The sequence below is a fragment of the Elgaria multicarinata genome, chromosome 11, assembly GCF_023053635.1.
Source record: "Elgaria multicarinata webbii isolate HBS135686 ecotype San Diego chromosome 11, rElgMul1.1.pri, whole genome shotgun sequence".
Classification (NCBI taxonomy): Eukaryota; Metazoa; Chordata; class Lepidosauria; order Squamata; family Anguidae; genus Elgaria; species Elgaria multicarinata.
This window is the reverse complement of record NC_086181.1, coordinates 23,286,339-23,307,116: the sequence shown is the minus strand read 5'-3', so window position 1 is coordinate 23,307,116 and position 20,778 is coordinate 23,286,339. Positions and strand designations below refer to the sequence as shown.

General features: G+C 41.3%; 2 protein-coding genes across 2 annotated transcripts in view; one reads left to right on the top strand and one right to left on the bottom strand.

The window, feature by feature from the left end:
* Window positions 1–6,515, bottom strand: part of LOC134406242 (deleted in malignant brain tumors 1 protein-like) — a 30,318-nt gene extending 23,803 nt beyond the window's left edge. Inside the window, exons 1-3 of the mRNA XM_063137567.1 lie at window positions 6,357–6,515; window positions 4,532–4,870; window positions 119–193 (exon numbers count right to left, since the gene is read on the bottom strand). Coding sequence (XP_062993637.1) covers window positions 119–193; window positions 4,532–4,870; window positions 6,357–6,393 — 451 coding nt within the window. The 5' untranslated portion in view covers window positions 6,394–6,515. The remainder of the gene's footprint in view (window positions 1–118; window positions 194–4,531; window positions 4,871–6,356) is intronic.
* A 6,314-nt stretch (window positions 6,516–12,829) lies between these two features.
* Window positions 12,830–20,778, top strand: part of LOC134406265 (uncharacterized) — a 28,594-nt gene continuing 20,645 nt past the window's right edge. Inside the window, exons 1-3 of the mRNA XM_063137606.1 lie at window positions 12,830–12,922; window positions 14,975–15,013; window positions 19,035–19,328. Coding sequence (XP_062993676.1) covers window positions 12,889–12,922; window positions 14,975–15,013; window positions 19,035–19,328 — 367 coding nt within the window. The 5' untranslated portion in view covers window positions 12,830–12,888. The remainder of the gene's footprint in view (window positions 12,923–14,974; window positions 15,014–19,034; window positions 19,329–20,778) is intronic.

Below are 20,778 nucleotides of genomic sequence, written 5' to 3'. Positions count from 1 at the left end.
TGAACAGTTTCAAAGGTATGCATTTTGTCCCATTGGCAACAGCTTCCTTCTGCATTATTTTCAAATCTGTGCATCTTTTTGAGGTATATATTTCTCTTTTATAACAGAATATTATTACCTGAGGAGTGGACTTCTGATGTTGTCCGTAACCATCCTTCCACAGTGGGCAGGGCTGTCATCTCAGTAGGAGCAGCTTCAAATCAATGAATTGAAAATAGTTTGGTTGTATTCATAATCAAAAAAAGCTGCTAAGTATAGTGTCATTTAATGTGTATCAAATAACTGAATTGCTTGAAAGACAACAAGATAATGAAGATGTTAGGGCCACCAAGGCTGTTTCGGATCTTCTGAAATGGTTCCGATTTGACGCAGCAGTTTTCAGGACTTGCCCACTTCACATTGGAATTGAAGCGAATGCAAAGTTCACCCTCACCAAAGTGGGTCAGCCCTTGCAAGTTCCTGGGGTCACAATACACAGCCAACATCCAGAAAATCCTGGGGGCACTTCTGACCCACATCTGACCCATTGGATTCCCTGTTCACTCTCCCCCTGCTGCCCCCTCAGTCTGGAGACACTGCCACCACAACCAAAATTTACCCTTGCTATCTACCTTCATCCATTATATCCATGATTTGAAGGTAAATGGGGGTTATCTCATTTTTATAGATCTTGGGCTGCAATTTGTACCTACCCAGACCTTAAGATCATCTACAGGGGCCCTTCTCCGTGAGCCCCTGCCAAAGGAAGTGAGGCAGGTGGCTACTAGGAGGAGGGCTTTCTCCGCTGTGGCACCCCGGTTGTGGAATGAGCTCCCCAGAGAGGTCCGCCTGGCACCTACACTGTACTCCTTTCGTCCCCAGCTGAAGACCTTTTTATTCACTCAGTATTTTAACACTTAATTTTAACTTAAATTTAAATTTTACTGTTTTAACTCTGTATTTTAATCTTATATCAATTTTGCTGCGTGGTTTTATCCTGGTTGTGCTTTTTATACTGTATTTTGTATTGTGCTTTTAACCTCTTGGTTGTTTTATCATGGTTTTAATTTTTGTGAACCGCCCAGAGAGCTTCGGCTATTGGGCGGTATAAAAATGTAATAAATAAATAAATAAATAAATAAATTTACAGATATGGCCCTTTACAGCCATCATAGTTTGTGACCCTAGATCTATGAAAGTGAGAGAGCCCTCAACTTATCTTTAAATCATGGCTCTAATGGAGCAAGATGAAAAGCAAAGGTAAATACTGTAGATGGTGGTGGCTGTAGCTCCAGGTTCTGAGGGTTGAGTGGGGAGGGAGAGAAGGGGGAGGTAAGAGGACTAGAGGAGGGAAGTGAGTAGAATACACCCATGATTGGCCTCACACCAACTTTCCCCCACAGGTGGGGCGGAGTGGTCCACTAGAACATTGAATCAGCCCAAGGCACCCCGAGGCACGTTGGAACCAATCTGCTATGCCTCGGGGCGCCTTGGGTTGACCTGGTATCATCTCATATTTGGGCTGAGGCTGGCTGAATCGGCTGCCACACCTCAATTTGCTGGCTCATCCTGAGGCAGTGCACAGGCATAGGGGAAATCAACAATAACAAAAGTAAAGTGTGAAGGAAAACATTGTTGATCAACTTACATGCACACACAATGCTAGCGTCTTCTCCATGACTGCAGTCATGTTCGCCCCAAGACTTTCTTTGGCATTGATTAAGTGCTGGCTCTATTCCTGTACACTGGACTTCATCCAACCAGATGGGACCAGTTCCCCTTCCAAATTGTGCTTCGCCTAGGGCTGATCTTGCAACACCGCAACCCAACTGCTGGCATACAACGCTGGCATCACTGATATCCCAATTATCATCACAGATGGTGCCCCACTCGCCATTATGGAACAATTCAACTCTTCCACTGCAGTGATCGGTACCGTTCACTAGCCTGATCTCAACTCGGCTTGTGTCTGAGGTCAAACCTACATTTAGGTTAAACAAAATTGAAATGGCGGTTAGCAAGAGGGAGAAGGAGTGTGTCTTCTGTGGAGTACCATGTTCAAGGAAGACTTCACTAATGTCAATGGAGACTTTCATCTTGATGGAAACAGGGGGATTGGGGTGGGGTGGAGGTTATATATATATTAGGGGTGTGCACGGACCCCCCGCTCCGCTTCACTTGCAGATCCGCCATTTTCCGGATCGGGCCGCTCCGCCCCGCCCCCGCTCCGCCCACTTCCGCTCCGCTCCGCCCGGAGCTCCCCATGCAAACCCCATAGGCTTGCATTGAAAGCTAAAAAATTATACAACTTTTTTTCTGTTCAAGTTAGAAACCTCATGTTTGGCACCATGACACCTCATGGGGATATGCACACGCACGCCAAGTTTCAAAGCAATCCCATCATCCCCTGATTTTTGGCGAATTTTTGAAAATCGGGCACCCCACACACAACATCCCTGCGAGGTGGGCAGGGGAGGAGGGAGGGAAGGCAGGCAGGCATGCAGCTGGCATTTCTGGGGGCATAAAGAAGTGAGCCAAGGATAAGCCAGTAATGCATATAAAATGGAATAAATCAATCAATTAACAAAGGAGGGGTGGAATTAAAAGCAGCAGTGTTGCTGAATAAACAGCAAGAAGAATTTTTTTAAAAAGGCTATATCTGTCTTTTACCAGCAATAGGGGGACGTGCCCGGGGGAGGGGGAAGTAGCTGCCAGTTCAAGACACTGACAGCCACCAACAGCTCTGAGAAGAAGTAAAACGCTCACTTCGACTCATAACAGGCATTGCTCCACCACTGAAAAGTGACCATTCACTTCAACTCATGATAGGCATTGCTCCACCGTTTTACTCTCTTTGGAAGGCTCTAATGGCCTTCCAGTGCAGGAGAGAGTGGGGGCACGTCCACGATGAGATGCCCTAGGGGAGCTCATCCCCTTGCACCACATCGATTCAGTTGTTCACCAAGGTTAGGGTGGGGAGCAGTGCTGTGTTTCTATCTCTTATTCTTGGCTTAGTATATGATTTCAGGTTGTGTTTGTGCATTTGGTGGGGCTACTGTGTTAAAAAACACGGGGAAAAGCCCGTTCAGATGAAGAAAGAGAAGTTTCCCAGAATCCCAAGTTACCTGTTTTGCCTATGCCCTCCTCCAACTTTGGGATCATCATGACCGGGAGCTGACTCTGCCCCTCAGCCCTTTGAAAAAGGTATTTTTCCCGCCGATTTTTTAAAAACTTCTAGCCCGCGACCCGTACGATGCAGAAAGTTGAGAGTGGTCTCAAAATGACCCCGTCCACGACTCTCTGTGCACAAGAATTTTCAGAATGATAGCTTAACCCCCCCCCCAGTTATCCCCCATTCTTTCCCTCAATGCAATCCTATGGGCGAAAAGCCGAAAACGCAGTTTGAGCCGCACGGTTGACCCGATTTTCACAAAAATATAGCCCGCGACCCAGACAACGCAGAGAGGTGAGAGTGGTCTCAAAATGACCCCCATCCACGACTCTCTGTGCACAAGAATTTTCAGAATGATAGCTTAAACGCCCCCCCAGTTATCCCCGATTCTTTCCCTCAATGCAATCCTATGGGCGAAAAGCCGAAAACGCCGTTTGAGCCGTGCGGTTGACCCGATTTTCACAAAAATATAGCACGCGACCCAGACAACGCAGAGAGGTGAGAGTGGTCTCAAAATGACCCCCATCCACGACTCTCTGTGCACAAGAATTTTCAGAATGATAGCTTCAAAAACAACGTAGTTATGCGCGATTATTTGCCGCAATGCAATCCTATGGCGAAATGTTTTCAAGATGGTGACCGGAGCGCTCCGCCTGAACTCGGAGCTCCGAAAAATGGGCGCTTCTCTTCGCCTTGCTTCTAGGGGGTCCGCGGTCCGCTCCTACTCCGCCTCTGGGTAAGGTGGAGCAGGCCAATCCGCTACTGCTTCTACGCTCCTATTCGGAGCGGAGCACATCCCTAATATATATATATATATTGATGTCTCATTTAAGTTGCATTTTGCAAAATGTATACATCTTTTAGCTGTCCTGAAAGTCTGCTTGATCTCCCCTTTTCAAAAGACAATTTATTCACATCTAGGCAGTTTTCATGCACATTTTCCAAATCTACTTACATTTCAAAGGCAGAATATTTGCTGCACTAACCACACTGCAATCTGGAAAATCTAAAGATTGTGACTGCTGTCTTTTTTTAGTGCATTTACACTGAAATGTTGTAGGAATTGAATTGCAAAACCGATGCTGTACAAGTTGTCTGTCTCTTCTACAATAGAATTTTGCTGATTACCTGAGGTGTCGAGTTCTGAAATGGTGCTTCGCCGTTCTTCTGCAGTGGGCAAGATGGCTGTGTCTCTCGGAGAAGCTTTAAATCAATGATAGCAAGTTAGTGGTTTTTCTTTCATAATTGCAAAACATTCTCATCCGTACCATGGAATTCAGTCTGCACAAGATAACTCAGTTGCTAAAAAGACAACCAGAAATCTGGACATCAGCAGTGACAAAAGTAATTTTTCAATGAACCCACTGTTGAAAAACTTACACGAGCACACAATGCCAGCATCTTCTCCATGATTGCAGTTATGATCTCCCCAAGTATTTGCTGGACATTCATTGAGTGCTGGTTCAGTTCCTGTACACTGGACTTCATCCAGCAAGATGGGACCAGTTCCCCTTCCAAATTGTGCTTCGCCTAGGGCTGATCTTGCAAAACCACAACCCAACTGCTGGCATACAACGCTGGCATCACTGATATCCCAATTATCATCGCAGATGGTGCCCCACTCGCCATTATGGAACAATTCAACTCTTCCACTGCAGTGATCGGGACCGTTTACCAGCCTGATCTCAACTCGGCTTGTGTCGGAGGTCAAACCTACATCTAGGTTAAACAAAATTGAAATGGTGGTTAGCATGACTTCTGTGGAGTACAATGTGCAATGAAGACTCCACTAATATCAATGGATACTTTCATCTTGATGGAAACAGGGGGATGTATAGGCTGGAAACAGGGATATATATATATGTCTCATTTCAGTTGTATTTTGCAAAATGTATACATCTTTTCGCTTTCCTGAAAGTCTGCATTATCTCCCTTTGTCAAAAGACCATTTATTCACATCTATGCAGTTTTCATGCACATTTTCCAAATGTACTTACATCTCAAAGGCAGAATACTTGCCTTACTGGAAGAGAATTTAGTTCTGCTGAAACAGATCAGTGGTTGTCTCACCTGCTTGCAGCTTACCTTCCATGCACCCACAAATTTGTTTGGTCTTTCAGGCTCAGTTCCAACTTAAGAGTGGTCCATGTTGTCCTGGTGCTGTATGTAAGTTGTCAGCAAGCACATTTTTTTTTGACATTGCACATGCACAACATCATCACAGAGCACCATTCTTTTCCATGAGGCAATTTGCATGCTGAGATGATACTTGTTTTAGTGAATGCAAAATGGATCTGTGTGGTTTTTATCTTACATTCTATCTTGAAAAGGTTTCAGCCTTCAAGTTAAAATATTTTTAAATTTTTAGGCAGATTTGTTATGTTATTTTTATCTACTGTGCACCTGCCACCATCATTTAAAACTTGCATTGGTTTCCCCCTTCACACTTACTGTTTTAATGCTGCCTGCATACTAAGCATTTTTAATATTATTGGAAAGGTGGGATGTAAATATTTTTAAATATAGCATCATCAACAATAACAAGGTTTCAGGAGAAAGGGAGGTAGAACGGGGGGATCCGCACATCGCTCCCAGAGCGCTTCTATGCGACCCCAGTGCACCCCAAAAATGATAGTTTGACTTCCCTGTAAAAGAAACGACAATGAGCCGTCCATGCCACCGCTGCTGCCGCCGCCGCCGAGGAGAGCTCTCCGCTGGCAAGGAGAGCTCGGCAAAAGAAGGCGGGCTCTCCTCGCCGAGCTTTTGCCGAGAGGAGAGCTCCTTTGCCGAGCTCTCCTCGCCTGCGGAGAGCTCTTCTCGTCGTCGTCGCCGGCGGCGGCATGGACGGCTCTTCCTCATTTCTTTTACAAGGAAGTCAGACTATCGTTTTCGGGGTGCACTGGGGTCGCATAGAAGCGCTCTGGGAGCGACGTGCGGATCCCCCCAAGATCTCCTTCTCCCTTTCCTGCTGAAACTAGTCCCAAACATTGCTACAAAACTCATGATACAGGATGTCTGAAGCCCTGAACAAGAGCATTCCTGTGCTGGGCTAGGGATACATTGCATGATCTCTAATATCCCAGCAGTATGTTTTTGAAGCCAACTGTGCCACAGCCATCAAAGAATGAGTTGTGGGAAGTGTAAAAGTACTTTTTTTTTTTTTTTGCAACTGAAAGATTTAAGGAGAAGAGAAGGATCAACTCACCCCAAAGACAAGTCAGGAGATAAAGGATCATTGCCATCTCTCTCAGCCCCTCTACTTGATGTCTCACCAAAGCAGGGAGAGCATAGGCAGGTATTGGTCCCAGAGATTCAGTTGGGAGCAGATTCCTCAGTTGGATGGATTGCTTTGAGTCTGGATGCCTGTTCTGATTGGAAACTCATGAAAGTTGATAAAATAGGCAAAGATTTGGAGATTAAATGCTGGGAAGGCAGTGGTGGAAGCTGGAAGGGAGGGGTCTAATCAAGCTTAGCTTGGTCATGTACCTACACTGCTGTTGTCTGCATGTGCCACATTGTGCAACAACTTTCACTTCCCTCTAGTGGGTCAAGTCCATTAAGGAGAGAAACGAGTTCTCAAGTTGCTGAACTTTTAATATTTTACATATTAGGTTGAGAAGCCTAACACGTTTCGGCCTTCCTCAGGGGGTTGTAGGATATAGTCTGCAGAGTTCTTCTTAACAACAAAATGTCTTTCACTGATTTATTAGTGGTGACTCATTCTTGGATGAAACTGGTTATCTGAACCTATTGTACTCTGGGTTCAGGTCTAGTTTTGGGATTGAATCAGCCTTAGTCATCCTGTTGAGTTATTCTAACCAAGGGACAGACAAAGGGAGTGCAACTTTGCTCCTTTTGCTTGACCACTCTGTAGCTCTTGATACCATCACCCATACCATTCTCCTGGAGCCAGCTCCATGGGATGGGTATTGGCTGGTCTCAGAGAGTGATGGCTGGGGAGTGTGGTTCAGCCCACTTGTGCTATGAGGTGACACAGGGCACTATTTTGTCCCCTGTGCTGTTTGACATCTATATGACGCTATTCAGGGTGATCATGCAGGGATTTGGAGTGAGGTGTCATCCATACGTGGATAACACCCAGCTCTGTTTCTCCATAACATCTCAATCAAGTATGTCCATGCAGGCTCTGGACTGGTGCTCAGATGCACTGGTAGGCTGTATGGTGGGTAATAACTGATTTTGAATCTTGGCAAAACAGAAGTACTGTGTGTAGGTGGGTCACAGGACTGAAAAATACATCAGTGTTCTGTTCTAGGTGGGGCTGCACTCCCTCTGAAGCATAGGGTTGATGCAAGCATCCAAATGGGTCTGTTGAGGCAGACCCCCTCCCAGTGTATAGACATGAGACAACCTATTGCAAATAATATCTGTAGCTATATAGTTACAACCCTCTGAAGAAGGCCTAAAAGAAAGCCAGAGGCTGAAACACATTGGACTTGTTCACAATAAAGTTGGCTACAATATCCTGAGATATTTCTCCCTTTTTCCTGTTTATCTTGGATGCATACCCACCTTGCACCCTCTTCTCAAACCAAATATGCGAGGCTAGGCATGAAGGTGATGGTGGGAAAAAGAAGGACTCAAGTTCATCAATCATTTCCATCTCAACCAACTAGGGATTGTTGGTAGAGGAATCTTATATCTGAACGGGTGCATTGTTAGCAAATGCTTCTTCATGCATGGTGATAGAAGGAGGTCACAAGAGCCTTTATGGGGCTGCCAAGCAGACCTTTACAAAGAAGTTTACTGAACTGAAAAAGCCATTTGATTTTGCCCTGACAGCAGCTCCTCAGTTTTTACTTTTTGTTTTGTTTCTTGATTTATAATGATGCTGTGGTTTGTAGTAGTTTTCAATTGAAGGAAGCAACTTTCACTTCCCCAGGTTAACTCAGAACATGTTAATGAAAGCTACATTATGAAGCATTAATCTTTGTCATATTCTCAGCTGAGCTGAAGGATGAAATGGGATGCTGTCTGTGTTTGCTTACTCTGCAAAAGTTATGCACTGGAAAGCACTTTCCAACATAGTATGTTAAATTAATAGAACATCCTAAAGCTACTCACTATAGGTATTATATGTTTGCAGTGGTGTGTTGGGTGTGGAAAGAAAATGATAAAACAGTGAAGAATAGTTCCGAATGCTTGGATGTTGCCAGAATGTCTCTGTTTCTCCCCCATCTTGTCTGTCTGGGGTTGCCAAGCTGGTGAGTGCTGGCAATCAAGAACAAAGATGCAGAACTGTCAGGACAGGCCTCCGCCCTCTAGTAAAATGGGGAAAGAGTATCACTAGCACCACTCCAGGGCAGTAAGGGGAGGGAATGCAACCATCACAAAAAATAATGGTGAAGGAAATGTGTCAAAATTCCGGAAAGGTGTCCTTTAATTTCAGGAATTTCCTGAAAGTTTTCTTTCTCCCATGAAAGGGGCTTCATTTTTTTCTGCCTCATCCTCAGGACATTTTATAATTTATTTTTGAATGTGTGTTGGTGATGTTTTTGACCGTACCCAGTCACTGTGAGGTAGTTGGGGGTATTCTTTCTATTATACTTCTCACTATTGCAGGCAGTCTCCCAGGCTGCCTGCACTTCCTGATCTGAAAAGGCCCTGGGGAAGAATAAATTTATGCTATCTTCTCCTGGATGGGAAGTGCAGGAAGCCGAGAAGGCTACAGGATGTCAGAGAGATGATTATATAATGACAGATAGGATGTTCACACATCCCTCAGCCATCTCATAAGTAAGGTAAGCACAAGAACACAGAACCAAACCCATGAGAATTTCTCTGAAATTTCTTCTCCTTTGAATTTATTTTCAAAAGCAATTTCTTTTCTATGAAATTGAATGAGAATGGTCAAAATTCTCATGGGAGAATTTTTTGGCACAGCACTAATTAGAAGGACTTTATTCCTACTAGGGCTGGCTGAGAATTTGGTTCATTTTTTTGTAAGAATTCACAAAAATCCACAAATTTCTTTATATTCAGGATGGGAAGTGCTGGGAATACTGCAATTTCATCTCCATACAAAATCATCAAAGATGAGTTTAATCAAACTTACTTAGAATAGACCCACTAAGTATATCTAAGTCTGATTCTTACTAAGTCTGGGTAAGATATTGAAATTCTGGTAACTTGGCTGTTACTCTATTGTTGGAGTTATTTGTTCATGCATCTTACTGCACTACAGTACATTTTGCTGCAGGTGTGACATTTTTGCATCTGTACCATTTCAGCAGTCCATGGTCCATTTGTCATATGAAAGACACAAGCTGTTATCAATTTGAGCAAAGGAACATGCAGTATGGTTACACATTCAAAAGCTTTTGCTTCACAAATGCAGCTCATTGGTGAAGTATTTTAAGTATCTATTGAAGCAATTGACCACAGTCCTAGAATATCATGTAGAAGTCAGAAACAGTACTTAATTTCAAAGAAAACATTGTTGGGCTTCCTGTCTACCAGGAAATCTGTCAAACCTCAGACACTTTGCCCTCTAATTGCAGCTACATGGCTATTATGATCCATGGATAATAAATCAACACCCCCACTCCGCTCTCCTGATTACCATCACCCCACGAGTATTTTTTTTTTTTTAAAAAAATCACACATTTGCCAGTGACAGATTTAGTGTTACATGTATTTTGGTCCTTAGTGAGGTCACCCAGGCAAGGCAGATCAGCAGGCTTGTAACTCCAATGACTGTGCCTATACTCTGGCACCGTAAAGCAGATTCAACCACTGGATATTGCTAGTGGGAATGGAGGGGAGAAGAATTAGAATTAGAATGTGACTCTGGCTAGTTCATGCTGATTGGACAGTGATAGCCTCCTGCACTAATCAGGCCTCTGCTGTGTCCAATTTTGAGTGCCACTCTTCAAGAAAGATGAAAACCAATTGTAACAGATGCCAAGGAGGTCAATGAAGATGGTCAGGAATATAGGAAAACAAGTCCTCTAAGGAAAGGTTGAACAACCTGGGTCTGTTTGGTCTGGAGAAGAGAAGACTGCGCAGGGGATGTGATTGCACTCCTCAAATACCTGAGAGGTTGTCACATAGAAGACTTTTTCTCTGATGCCCCAGAGGGCTAACACTATATGGTGGCTGATTTGGGGTGAACAACAGGAGAAATGTATTGGCAGTAAGAGCACTTTGTCAAAGAATGTATTGTTGTGCTCTCCCTCACTGAAAGTCTCTCTCTCTCTCTCTCTCTCTCTCTCTCTCTCTCTCTCTCTCTCTCTCTCTCTCTCGTCAGTTCCTCTTCCCTTTCTGCATATGTGAACAGTGAAAACAGCAAGGGAAAGGAGGAACAGCCTCCACCCACACAGTGTTCTGGAGAGGGGAATCGGAACTAGCAGTGGTGACAAAGGTGAAAAAAGGGGATCTTCTCTGAGAAAAAAGCCTACCGAAGTAATCTTGTACAAGGTCCCCCACAAAAATTGGAGCCATCAAGGCCAAAGCTATAGTTATGCAAATGTGGGGAACTCTCTGTTTATTCACCTATATTGGGCCCTCCCAGTTCACCAATAGGTAAAATGGCAAGGGAAGGGGCACATGAAAATGCCGCAATGATTTTCCACCCGAGACAGGAGTGCTTCAGTTGAGGCCTCATCCATTCTAGAAGAGAAGCCTTGAAGGGTTTTCAGTGTGGTGATGCTTCCTGAGAACGAAAAGGAAAAACACCACCACCACTCCATACACCTTCCCCCCCCCACACACACTCTCCCATATATAGCTGAATGGCCTAGTTTCAAACATAGGAGCTAAATCTAAACTTGAGCACTTTATCGGTACGTATTTATTTATTTTTATTTATTTGGATACTTATGCTCTGCTGATTAATGATAAAATGAAACTCAAAGCAGCTTACAAATAACAAAAAGAAAACACACACATCTCAACAAAATTGTGAAAGAATCCTGACAGTGGAACAAAAGAAATTACAACATTATGGATTTATTACGCAGGTTTATATACTGCTTTCCAGTGAACTATCAAAGCAATTAACATAGAAATATAACACAAAAAATGCAATATAATCATCACTGGTGATAAAACTATAAATATACTGGGAAAGCTTGCATGAAGAGGTGCATCCAAAGTAGGCTGAACATACTTGGGAAGCCAAAAAAGAGGATACCCAGTGGCCGGGGGGGGGGGGAGCGTACCTTCCGGGGCCTCCAGAAAACATGTCATTTCTGTTCCCCATCCTACTGCTCCAATTGGTTTCTTTTCTATAATGTCTGGGAATTGCATGCTTTCCCTTTTAAGGCCCTGATTGGAGCAGTATGGAAGGCACATCATTCCCCCCTTCACACTAATGGCAGCCTTGAAGGGGAACATGTGTTATTCCTGGACATTTTAGAAAATTACAGAAAATCCCCCGATATTCAGAATAGAACAAAAACAAACCAGATAAATCCAGGGAAATCCTGACAGTTGGTCACCCTACAAGCAGACATCTAAAGATCACAAGCAAAGACACCTGTCTAATGTCAATACGGAGTCTGTTTCAGAGGATGGGCACTGAGATATTAGATGCTCTGTTAGAGGTACAGTAAAATCAGCAACATAAAACAGCTTTATATGGACCATATCAGCTACAGCCAATTAAAATCTATGAGGATGGGGCTTTTTGAAGAGAGGGAAAGGAAAATGTGTCCACTTCCATGTCCCTCGTCTTGCATAGTGCAGATAGGAGAGATATTTGGCCATTACACTGCTCATCTCTGGACCTTGATTTTCACCTCCTGGATGTTATAAACTATTGGCCCATCTACACCAAACAGGATATTCCACTATGAAAGTGGAATGAAATTGGTATATAAAAGGCTAGAGCCACACTACTGCTTTATAGCAGTATTGAAGTGCACTGACAACTGTTGGGGCCCATGACACATACCATATACCACTTTCATACCACTTTTATAGTGTTACATCCTGCTTGGTTGAGATGGGTCATGGGCCCCAACAGTTGTCAGTGCACTTCAGTACCACTATAAAGCATTAGTGTAGCTCCTGCAGTGCACTTCAATACCTCCATAAAGCAGTGGTGTGGCTCCTGCCTTTATATACTGCTTTCATACCACTTTCATAGTGGAATATCCTGCTTGGTGTAGATGAAAATTACACTATAACAATTATAAATTAATTATAAATTAATACTATAACATTGAGAATGAGCAGTTTTGCATGTTAAGCTCACATAAATCATAGCTCTATCATGACTAAGGGATTAAAATGGTGTTATACATTGGGTCAGATGCAATTCTATCCCATCTCATACAGGACACTGTCCTGAACTTTTGGATGTATGATTCAGGGTCACTCAAAGCTTAGTTTGGGATGTGTACCCTTGATTCCTTATTTTTAATTGCCATTTGGGCATCATGTGTTAAAGAGCATTGCAAACAAGCAATAGTTTTATTTGCAGAGAACTGTTGTGCATCTCAAATGGACAACCTGCCCCTCCCCATAGTCATAGAGACATACAACATGGGATTGGCTAAAGCTTCTTTGAGATGCAGGAGCATATCGACTTTAGTTTCCAGTTCGGTTTTCTGACTCGTGCTGTTTTGATCTTACATGCGAAATAAGGAACTGGAAACTAGTAACCAACTTCAGCATCATCTAAAACCTCATCCTGAAGAATAGGAGATGCTCGGTGAGAAGCAGAAACCTCAGGACTGTTTGGAGGTTGAGTGACTACTGCTGCATTTGTAATGGTACACTTGCTAGCATTCTTCTGTCTTTGCTGTGAGTATATTGAGGTTTAATGTGGTATGTTTTTACAGACATGTTTTTACAGTTAATAATATAAAACAATCATACTTCTTTAACTAGTCAACTGGTGCTTGGGGCACTTTATAACATGGAATTATACAGGGGTTAGTGATGGAGAAATGGTCAACCATATAGCACACACTTCCAGGGTTTCTGAATTCCATTCCCGACCGGTGCACTCTGTGGGAGATTCTTTCTCCTGCCACCATTGAAACATGTCCCAACTCCTTTAGTTACTTTTCCCCATCTCTTCCCCCAAAGCCATGTTGGGCTGGGGGGTGGAGCTTGGAGTGCAAAAGAAAATATTGGAAAACTGTAAGGGGATTGTTGTTCAATCTCAGTTTTGTGCAAAGGGCTACTATAGAAACTAAAGCCCTTTCTACACCTAAGGATTATCCCAGGAAAATGGAGGGATCATCCTTGCCTGCTCCTGGGATCCCCTCTGTGTCATTTGCACGCACAGGGAAGATCCCTGAAAAAAAAAGCAGGTGTAGAAACGGCCTAAGTGTGATAATGACTTTTTCTCCTTCGATAGCAAGCTCCTGTGATATATCACAAACTCTTGTGGGTTTTTTTTTAAAAGGGGGTTGCTTAAAAAAAAAAAAGGCAGGTAGATGGGTGGCCTGTTCAAGAAACATGTTCAAAGCACATAACTACGTAACGATATTTTTATTCGACAGCCAGGCATAGTTCTGCCACCTCTTCCTTAGTTTCTTTTAAGAACAATCTTAATAAACATTTTAGTCACAATTCAATGCAAGTTTGGGCATTTTTAACTCTCTACCTGATCTAGCTTAAATTACCTATGACTAAGCCCATTGAAAGAACTGGGGCTTTGTTACAACCAAACTCTATTCTTTTTTTAAAAAAAATATCATTGAGTTATAATTAACTGGAACTACTGTAGCTATTATACTCATGGGTTTTTTGACCCCAAAGTGTGCCAGGCTGGGTTCACTTTTCTTCTCTGTCTCTCTTTCTCTGACTACCCTGTCAAATCTTTGTTCCCTAGAATGACACACAAGCTGTTCTTTTTCATTGTGATAAGAACAAACTGAAGTTAGAAAAGAAAAGAAAAGAATACCTATGGTACTTATTTTAAGTAATTCTTGGAATAATTTACACATGATTTTATTATTTATCTGGATTTTATTAATTGTAAGAGCTAGCTACTTGGAAAGTAGAAAGTGGATATATACGTTTTTTAAAACAAAAATAAATCAAACAAAATTAACAAATATTTAAAGTTTATTGATAAATTATCCTACTCACAATCTTTTTGTGTGTGTAGCATATTGTTCATGTTGGGTTAGATTTTTTTATTTGGTCTATGCATGTTTTAAAATTAGAGCTTTAGTGAGGCATGTAACTACCATGAATTGTCCACTGAAGAACGAAAACGTGGGGTACCTGTTTTTATCAATTTTTTTTGATCAATTTAAAATTTCTACCATGGGAACAAATATAAGCAGAAATCAAAGTGCTTGGCCTTCAGTTTTCTGTGAGATGGTCTAAGGATAATTTTAATTTTGATTATTCATGTAAGCAGGAATGTTCTCAAGGATGCATTCATCTGACGTCCTAATGATTTTCAAATCCATCAAAAATCAGCATTTTAATTACTCATTGAAATACTGACCACATGATTTGATATTTAATAATTTTAATGACTGTTATTACCTGCAGGTAAAATAGCTTTATTACATCTGTATCACTTTACTGGAATGTACAATGTTTGATCAAATTGGATAGAAACACATTTTTGTAAAAGCTCAGTAAAAGTGAACTATTAACAACAACAACAACAACAAGATAACAGTTTATTCCATAGAAACATATACCAAATCAAAGTACTTGATCATCCATACGCTGGAAGTTTTGAATAGGTTTTGATTACTAGTGTAACGCTAAATATTCTCAAGGATGTATAGGTCTGGATTATGTTGCTGGCCTTCAAAAGGGTTAAAAAATATATAAATATTTCCATGCCACTAAAATATCTTTATATTATGTTCACTTTTAAAGGCATTCATCTTACAAGACAAAAGATTTGTAGTGCCCCAGGTGAGTGTTACTTCCAATATAATCCAGGGTTGTTCTTTCCCAATATATTTCTGTACTGTTCAATTGTAAGCTTTTTCTTTTCACACAGAAAATTGTCTGAATGTTTCTGCATATTTTTCCAAATATGGAAAATAGTGTGCATTTTTGAAATGAACGCATTTTGCTCCCCATGATAAAGGACGTTTGTGCAAATTTGGCAAAAATGCACCATTTTCATGTTCATTTTTTAAAATAAATAAATAAATAAATGCAGATTTCAGATGTATTTTTTCTTTGTTCAGCAAATTGCATCGCATGCTTGGAAATATATGGTCTTTCACTGTAGATTTTGTCCAAGTCCACATTTGGTTCTGGAAGGTGTAAACTGTGTAAATTATGGGATTAAACAAACTGAAATAAATTTCTCAGACATCTCTATTATCACTATACCACCTATTTAGTCACTATATTCCTGTTAATACAAGTGGAACAGCAGGTGGAAGATACTTGAAAAAAGCATGTATTCCCATAAAGAGATTGTGTGATGCATCCCCTAGAAAAGCAAGTGGTTAGAACCAGGTTTAAACAGAGCAGACCTACTGAAACCAATGGAATATACATAACTCATGAATAACTTAAGTTCCATTGGTTCCAATGAGTCTGTTCTAGATATGACTAAATATGAATTCAGCACAGAAAAAGTAATCCTATACATCTCTACTCAGCAATAAGCACCAGTGAGTTCAATGGAACTTACTCCCAGGTAAATGAGATAGAATTGCAACCTAAAATGCATAAGGATACATTTTTTTGTCCTAAAATAGCTCTACACAGACCAGTTGTTCACACTTTTAACTGAATAAAGGGCTTTCCTCTAATCTAAAGCCTGCCAGTGAAGAGGGAATTTCATCAAGTGCTGCATGCATACAAATGATATCTGCTGAAATTCCCTTCTCTATACAACTGTTCATATGGTCGCCTTATTACTGGCTGCCTAACATATCTGTCACTAACCAACCCTGCTCAATTAATTTTGATTTGTATTGCGACCTTCTGTATATTGGGCAATTAGGTTATGCTAGTGTGCAATTAAATTAGCCTTAACAGAACCATTTTGTCTTAATGGATTTTTGGAGTTTTTGTTTCTGAAAGTCACACAGAGTCGCCAAATGCTGAACAGTCTGGACTGGCTGCAGAGTTCATGTCATATAAATATCATTAATAAAATAATTTTTAATTATGTGGTTTGCCTTTTTAGTTTGTAATATTTATGACAAATTTCTGTCCGCTACTTACACAACTGAACCACTTGGGGCAACTTGAGAAGCCACAGATTAGTTACTGGGAGGTTTGCTGAGGGCAGCCTTACACCCTAATTTATATTAAGACACTCACTTAGGAGAAGGAATGTAGAAGAATTGTGTTCCTGTTCAAAATCATAAAAAACATTTCCCATTCCCAACACTAAACATGAGCAGGAATGCAATTCTAAGGAAACATTCTCAAACTTGTATACATGTTCAAAAATGCACATTTATGCAATTTGCAGTTTCACGCTTTAGTTTATTGGGGGAAATGCACATTCTTGGTTGGGAAAAATTGCATTTTTAAAAATGCGTATTTTTACAGATGGGGGAAATTGCATACTTTTAAAAATGTGTTTTTCCCCCAATTAATAAACGTACAATTTCCCAACTGGAAAAAAGATGCTCACCATTGGGAAAGCAAACAAGGGAAAAGAATTTTTGAGGAACAATTCAGAGAGCATCATAAAACTTGAACACTGCATGTACCCATACCTACCTGGGAGTAAAGCCCATTGAACAACCATGGGTTAGATCCAGGATCTATCTTCTGCAAGAGGAAATGACCTTCTGCAAAAGGATCAGCTCTACTAATGGAAGGTCCTCCACCCAATTTGGGGGGATCCTCCTCCCCCTACACAACAGCTCAGCCCATTTTGCAGGGTCTCATGAATCTCTGTGTAGGATTTTCAAGGGTCTAGATTGGCTGCCATAGGAAGGAGAGGGGCAGGGAAGCCCACCTATCTAAGCCCATTCAATCCAGCACAAATCTTGATCCAACCCAATGGGTCTTACTTCTGTGTAGGCACACATAGGATGACACCGGTAGCTCCTGAATATTGCCTAATAACACTTGTGGCTCCAATATATAGGGTGATCAGTAAAGCAAGAGTTCCATGATGTTAAATGGAAATCGGAGGGGTGGGTGGGTTGTTCTAACCTTAATACAATCAAAATGATAGCACTAATTTTCCTAAAAATTGCACATGCCAGAAACAAATGTTTGTTTTACAGAACCTGAAATTTTTTGGAAGATTGGTTAAAGAATGAGGGAGAAAGGGCAATTAAAAGAGAAAAAAAAACCTCCTTCAGGCAAAACTGTTCATGAAACCATGTGTTGGTAACTTTTTGCGCCCATACTTTATAAAAAAACACTATAGGCTCCATGTTTTATAGATTGTTGTTTTTTTATTCCCCTTCTTTTGTAGTTGGTGGAATTCTATTTTTTTAAAAAAATAATTTTTATTTGCAATGAAAGCCTATAGGAGTTCATAACGTGGTGCTTAGAATGTTGAGAGGGGAGTGGAATAACTATTATGTGAGGAAAAGCAGCAGCAGTGAATTTCTGTGGTGCATGTGTGCATGCATGCAGACAAACAATCCCCTTCTCATGACTGCACTTTACCACTTCTGTTTACTGGTCTGTGCTCCCAACCATTCTCCTTCTTCCTCTGTTCTCCCCTTTCCCCTTAATTGTGTTACTTAAGGTTCAAGTGCTGGGAACAGAAGGCATAGGAGGAAGTTATGGAATTGAATAGAAGTGAAACTTTGGTTCATAAACAGGCCTGTTATTTTGTGGCCAGAAGGATTTGCTGCCTGAAGCCTGGTTCTTTTGGGAGAAGAAGAGTCCTCTTTTCAAACATGTTTTCCCTTGGCTTTGTCACTATCTTACCCCAATCCTGTTTCTCTGAGCCTGGCTCCTGAGCAGCTTGGTGTAGTTACCATAGAATCATAGAACAGTAGAGTTGGAAGGGGCTGTATCTCAGGCTTCAGGCCTATAAGCCCATCGAGTCCAACCGCTCAGTACAGGAATCTACCTTAAAGCATAGTGCGGACCTGTAAGGAGTAGTCATGCTATTTAATTTTGCTCACTGGTGAAGCTTGGATTCATTGCATGTTTCACATTTTATTTCTGTATCTGATGTTCTTTTGCATTTGCTTTTCTTTTGAAACTATTGATATCTTGCAATTTCTTGTGTGGCATGTTTTCATAGGTTTAACGAGTTAAAAGGGTATTCCCTGTTTTCCTGCTTAGGTTTTGGAATATATTTTCAACATGACTAGTGATGTCAAGAGTTACAGAGTTGGGGGAAATCCTCAATCTCTTTATGATCAGAGTCACTGAGTAAGGGAGCCCTGGAGATAATTAAGACTGACCCCAACCACATAATACTATTCCCCTTTCTGAAGAGGTATGGACCCCAGACTACTAAAGACAAACAAACTGGCAGACCATAATAACAGTTTTCATGTGCCCATTTGCTTATGAGGCAGGTGCTCCTGCAGGCTGCCAACTGGAAATCCTAACAGGCCATAGAGTTGCCTGGATGGGTCTGCCAGAAACCCAGAGCTCATCTACACCAAGCAGGATATTCCGGTGTGAAAGCGGTATATAAAAGGCAGGAGCCACGCTACTGCTTTATAGTGATATTGAAGTGCACTGCAGGATCTACTCTACTGCTTTATAGTGCTAGTGAAGTGCACTGACAACTGTTGGGGCTTATCCAGACTCTCATCCTAACCTACCTCATGGGGTTCTTGTGAGGAAATAATGAATAGGAGAAGGAGAATGCGTAGGGCTTCTTGGAGGAAAGGTGGACTATAGATTTAACAAAAAAATAAACCACAGAAGGGGCCTGATCAGTGTTGGGGTCATGGTAGGCACAGGGGGAATGAGTTTAATGGTTTGTCTCACCTCTGTCTTCCTGATTTGTAGATTTCTTTTCTCATTCCCCTAGGTGATCTTCCTCCACCTAAGATGCTCCTGAACAGTTCATCCCGTGATAAAGGAGGCACAGTTTTGCTTAAATGCATAATACCACTAAGCCATCCATTTACCCGGGTGATTTTATGTAAAAATGGGATAGAAATGTCATCACAGCAACAGAAGGACAGTAAATTTGGATATGACTTTTATTATAACATATCAACAAGCAGTGCAGTACAGCTTTCCTGTATGTATCAGTACAAGTACGACAACAACCAGGTGAAGAATTCTCATCTAAGTAAGACCAAGTACCTCAGTGTTCCGGGTAAGAAATGCCATTGTAATACTTTTAGAGAAAATTGTCATTTTACGTATGTTCGGTTGTGTTGACATAATGCTCCCTAGGAATGCTTTTTTTAAAAAAATTCATCTTCTCCTTCAGGCTTCATTTACTTTGAATTTTGGAATGAAACAATTGGGGTTTGCAACAAACTGTTGCAATGTATGCTGCTCCTGTTCTGTGTTCCAGCCAGCCACACCCTCTTTCTAGGTTACTCCATTGCATTCCTTTTCCCTCCTGGTTTGCCATTCCCTCCCCTTCAACAGTCAGTCAATGCTATAACCACGGAGTATAGTCAGTCATTGTTGGGCAGTTTAGGATGCCTTTTTAATCCCCCCACCTAAAGTTTTTTCTTTTGGGGGGTACTTCTGCAAAAATGGAGATTCCCCTAAACCTGCTGATACCTATCTCTTATGCTAGGGCATCCAGTGCATAAGGACTGGCCCTTGGAGAATGGATTTGCTATTGATATATAGGATCTGGGCAACTTTCTTGCTTTTCTAATACTTTTATGGTTAGAGCCTCATTACATTTGCTCTAGTTAAAGAAGTCGTGTGCAATGAAAAAGATAAAGAAAGGCCAGTTAAAATTAGAAAAGCCAGGAAAATGACCTGTAAAGTCCCTTTAAAAAATAATTGGTATGATTATTTTTCTGGTGCAAATTTGCCCTGCAACTCGGATGAAGGAGCTACAGGATATAGTGACACTGTTTTCCACTTTTTGGAATTTTTCATGCACCCTGTCTATACTGTATAGTGCTAAATGGCTCAGGTGCAGTGCTGGCAGTCAACACCAAACCTAATTGCTTTCTTGCTATTTATCAAGCAAGGGGGCTTACTAAACAGTAGGAAAGACGAAAAGTATCATTTTCTATCCCTCCCAATCCCCTTTCCTTTTGTGTCATGTCTTTTAGATTGTAAGCCTGTGGGCAGGGACTGTCAAGAAATACTTTTGTAAGCCGCCGTGAGAGCCTTTTTTGGCTGAATGGCGGCATAAAAATCCTTAAATAAATAAATACATAAATATCCCAAATCTTGAAACCCGCCTATACATACAGCACAGGAAGCAGAGTATTTTACCTTCATTGAATCCATGCATCGTATCATATTCCCCCTCTTATCGGGATATTAGGAATGATCTTATTCTACCTATTTTATATAAATACCCTGGTAGAACTGCAAAATTTTATATTTCCTTATTACTCTCTGATAAGATTCCCTATATTACCAATAAAGTAGCTAAATCTTGTGCAATTGTAATAACATGCCGTACCTTTTTAGCCCCTGAGTGTACTCTGTGATTTTAGATGGATTTGTTGATATAACTGTTTTGAACTCTGACTCTCTAGTTGTTGGTAGTTTTAATGTGTTAATGTATTTTGTATAGAGTGTTTGTTAAATGTACTGTTGGTATTTGTCAATGACCGTAATAAAAT